The 3083-nt window shown below is 43.0% G+C and overlaps 1 protein-coding gene across 1 annotated transcript in view; it reads right to left on the bottom strand.

The window, feature by feature from the left end:
• Positions 1-74: 74 nt before the first annotated feature.
• pane1 (proliferation associated nuclear element) overlaps positions 75-3083 on the bottom strand; it is a 3423-nt gene continuing 414 nt past the window's right edge. The window contains exons 2-6 of the mRNA XM_031872051.1: positions 2901-2977; positions 2514-2612; positions 1923-2002; positions 1742-1833; positions 75-1105 (exon numbers count right to left, since the gene is read on the bottom strand). Of these exons, the coding sequence (XP_031727911.1) occupies positions 956-1105; positions 1742-1833; positions 1923-2002; positions 2514-2612; positions 2901-2977 (498 nt within the window). The 3' untranslated portion in view covers positions 75-955. The remainder of the gene's footprint in view (positions 1106-1741; positions 1834-1922; positions 2003-2513; positions 2613-2900; positions 2978-3083) is intronic.

Raw genomic sequence — 3083 nt, 5'->3', positions numbered from 1 at the left:
CTCTCTCTCTCTCTCTCTCTCTCTCTCTCTCTCTCTCTCTCTCTCTCAACAGGACAGAAGACTCAAGTCCAATCTGTGACAAACAGCAACATTTAATCTGTAATTTCACTGTGTTGACACTGTCAAAAGCATCATTATATACATAAAAAGCATATCTAATTATATACATTGTGCATATTCTGTGGTTTGGAATGAAGCTGTGCAGCATCAGGTTCTTATTGTCCCTGATATACAACAAGCAGTCTCACGATAGTCTGTGTCACGGCACAGTATAGTCTAAAGGCCCTGCACACCCACACGGGTGTTTTTTTTATTATAAATCTGGCTGATTACACGTCTGTTGAGGTTTAAATTTAGAGGAGCTACCATTGAAACATCGTTTCAATCAAGCAGAGTGTAAACACATGCAGTTCAGAGATCTAATCAGCCAAACACAATTAAAATCATCCGTGTGGCTCTTAAAGAAATGGACATTTAATGCAGCTGTAAGCCACTCCATCCAGCTGTCAAAAACCAAACAGAGCTTAGTTTTGTGATCTTTTGCTGCAGGGAGGCCTTTGGACTCGCTATAGCAGGAAAAGCACAGGTGTCAGTGATAACCTTAACGATGCCGCCATGTGGACGGGTTATTGTCGGGTGAACACAGGTGTAATTAACATCCTGTGCATGTTGGCTCACAGGAATGGCTGCGACAATAGAATTGAACCATAATTCATTTTAAAATCAGTCACACCTGTGTTCACCCTGCTATGACACATTGGCTGCTGTAAAAAAGGGCCTGTACCTCTGCAGCTAAAATCCAAAGCACAAACATGTAATGATGACATTAAAAAAAAGGAAATATCATTTGGAAGAGTCCACTACTACAAATACACACACACACACACACACACACACACACACACACACACACACACACACACACACACACACACACACACCCCTCCAGAGAAAGTTAATCGAAGCTCGGCTGCTCGATGTCCGGGGGCACGGTGCTGCGGGTCAGGTTGGACAGGTAGAGAGCGGTAGCCATGGGAACAAGGCCGGCTGCCACCTTCAGGATGGTCAGCAGCCTCTCTGTGGCGTTGGTCACGCCGTCTGGTGTCTGGACGAGAAGAACATCACACGAGAAACAGAAAAACACGTTATGGACGGAGAACAACAAACGACTTCCCCGGGGTTCATGAGGGAAGTTCAATTTGAGACCTTTTTAAAGCCACGTAGAACAATATTTAATACCTTGTGGCCGGTTTCATGTTCAAACATGTAATTTCACGGTAAATTACTTGACAATTTCTACAACCAAATAATCGTTTACGTGGTTTTTTTGTGCTGGTAAGAGCTTCCGTTTCTTTTCGTTCTTGTATACGACGGTAAACTAAATATCACTGGGTTTTAGACTGGTGCTCGGACAAACATTTCTCACTATTTTCTGACATTTTATAGACAAAACAATTAATCAAGAACATAAATCAATAATGAAAATAATGCTTAGTCGCAGCCCTAACACCCAACATCACCTTCTACGGCCTCTTTCTGTTGTAGAAACTACATTCCAGGACTTTTGAAAAAAATACTTCAAGACCTGCAGATAACCTGTTTCCACTTTGGCGATCGATAGAAAAACGTATGTAAATCTATGTCTCGCCCTCATGCTGCACATGCTACATGTGCTAAACGCAGATACGTCTCTGAAATGATGTCTTAGGTTTAAACTATCCTCACTAGCGTTGATACAAACCTGATCTTCTGCAAACAGCAGGGGGCAGTGCAGCGACGCTGCCAGCTTTCTGGCCACGTCCAGGCGCTCGACGGGGGCCGCAGCGCTGCGAGCTACAACAGACAGATGGGGTCATGTTAACTACAAAGGGAGGGATGAGGCCTGTTATTACTAAAAAAAATAAAAAAATAAGTCGCCATACCATTAGTGACCATGAAGCAGACTTTCCCAAGGAAATATCCAGGGTCCAAACACTTCAGGGAAGCTTCTGCCGACTGGAGACTGTGAAAAACAAAAAGGTCACACGATAAACTGTTACATCATATATTTTAAAGGTTCTCTATACGGTATTCAGATCATTAATATAGCAGTAAATATATATTTGCTATGTAAAGATGAAGTGGAGTAATGTCCAACTGAGCAGAGAATGAAGTCATTTTCTCTCTGTGTCTGTGTGTGATTTTAGTTTGAGAGCCGTGACGAGGCACTAAATATGCTCTGAATTTCATATTTAGCACCTTTTAATATCTAGAGTTGTCAAAGCAGTGGATGCATCGCTAGCGAGTTAAAATTCCTCTATGTATTAAATAACAGACGGGGTAAGTGTGACACTTAAATGTGTGATTGAAGAGGAAATACAGTGACAGACTCAATTTGTTTACGGACACAACATACAAGTAGAATTCATCGGGTTTCATTTGGGCAAACTAAAAAACGACAACAAAGAGTATATATTTGACCCGTGCGTCCAGGTGAGGAGACTTAAAATAAAGAATAAGGATTTGAAAGATACCTGAGCTCTGAGGTCAGGTTGATGATGAACACCACGAGGTCTATCCTGGGACGGCTCTCCTCATTCTCCATGGGCAGAGGCAGACTCTTGGCCAGTCTCCTGATGGATGGGTACAATAAAAGCAGAGTGTGGTCACTGATATGTAGCAAACAGAGGTGGTAATTCTGTGGTCGCGTCACATGGGACAGATGGGGAAGAGGTCTACAACTTAAGCCGGTTGTACGAGGGTTGAAAATACTTTTGCGCTGTCAAAATGGCACTATGCAGGTAACGGTACTAGTTCCTGAGAATAGCAGATGATGTTTCAAGTTGTGTGCCTAATGACCATAATATCCTCTAGCGTACCGGCCGACCTCAGCAGTTTATAAAGAACATATCAGTACTCACACGTTGACGGTGAACGAGGTCTCCTCCACCAGAGCGTCTGCTAAACTCTGCTGAAACTGCTCCTCGCTCTCCACCAGCTGGAAGAAAAACACTCCTAGTCAGCACATAACTGGACTATAACTCTGTGCAATATATAACACACACACACACACACACACACACACACACACACACACACACACA

This window comes from Anarrhichthys ocellatus, unplaced genomic scaffold (assembly GCF_004355925.1).
Source record: "Anarrhichthys ocellatus isolate YVR2014 unplaced genomic scaffold, GSC_Weel_1.0 scaffold61, whole genome shotgun sequence".
Classification (NCBI taxonomy): domain Eukaryota; kingdom Metazoa; phylum Chordata; class Actinopteri; order Perciformes; family Anarhichadidae; genus Anarrhichthys; species Anarrhichthys ocellatus.
The sequence above is the reverse complement of the archived record's forward strand: the minus strand, read 5'-3'. Positions and strand labels throughout refer to the sequence as shown.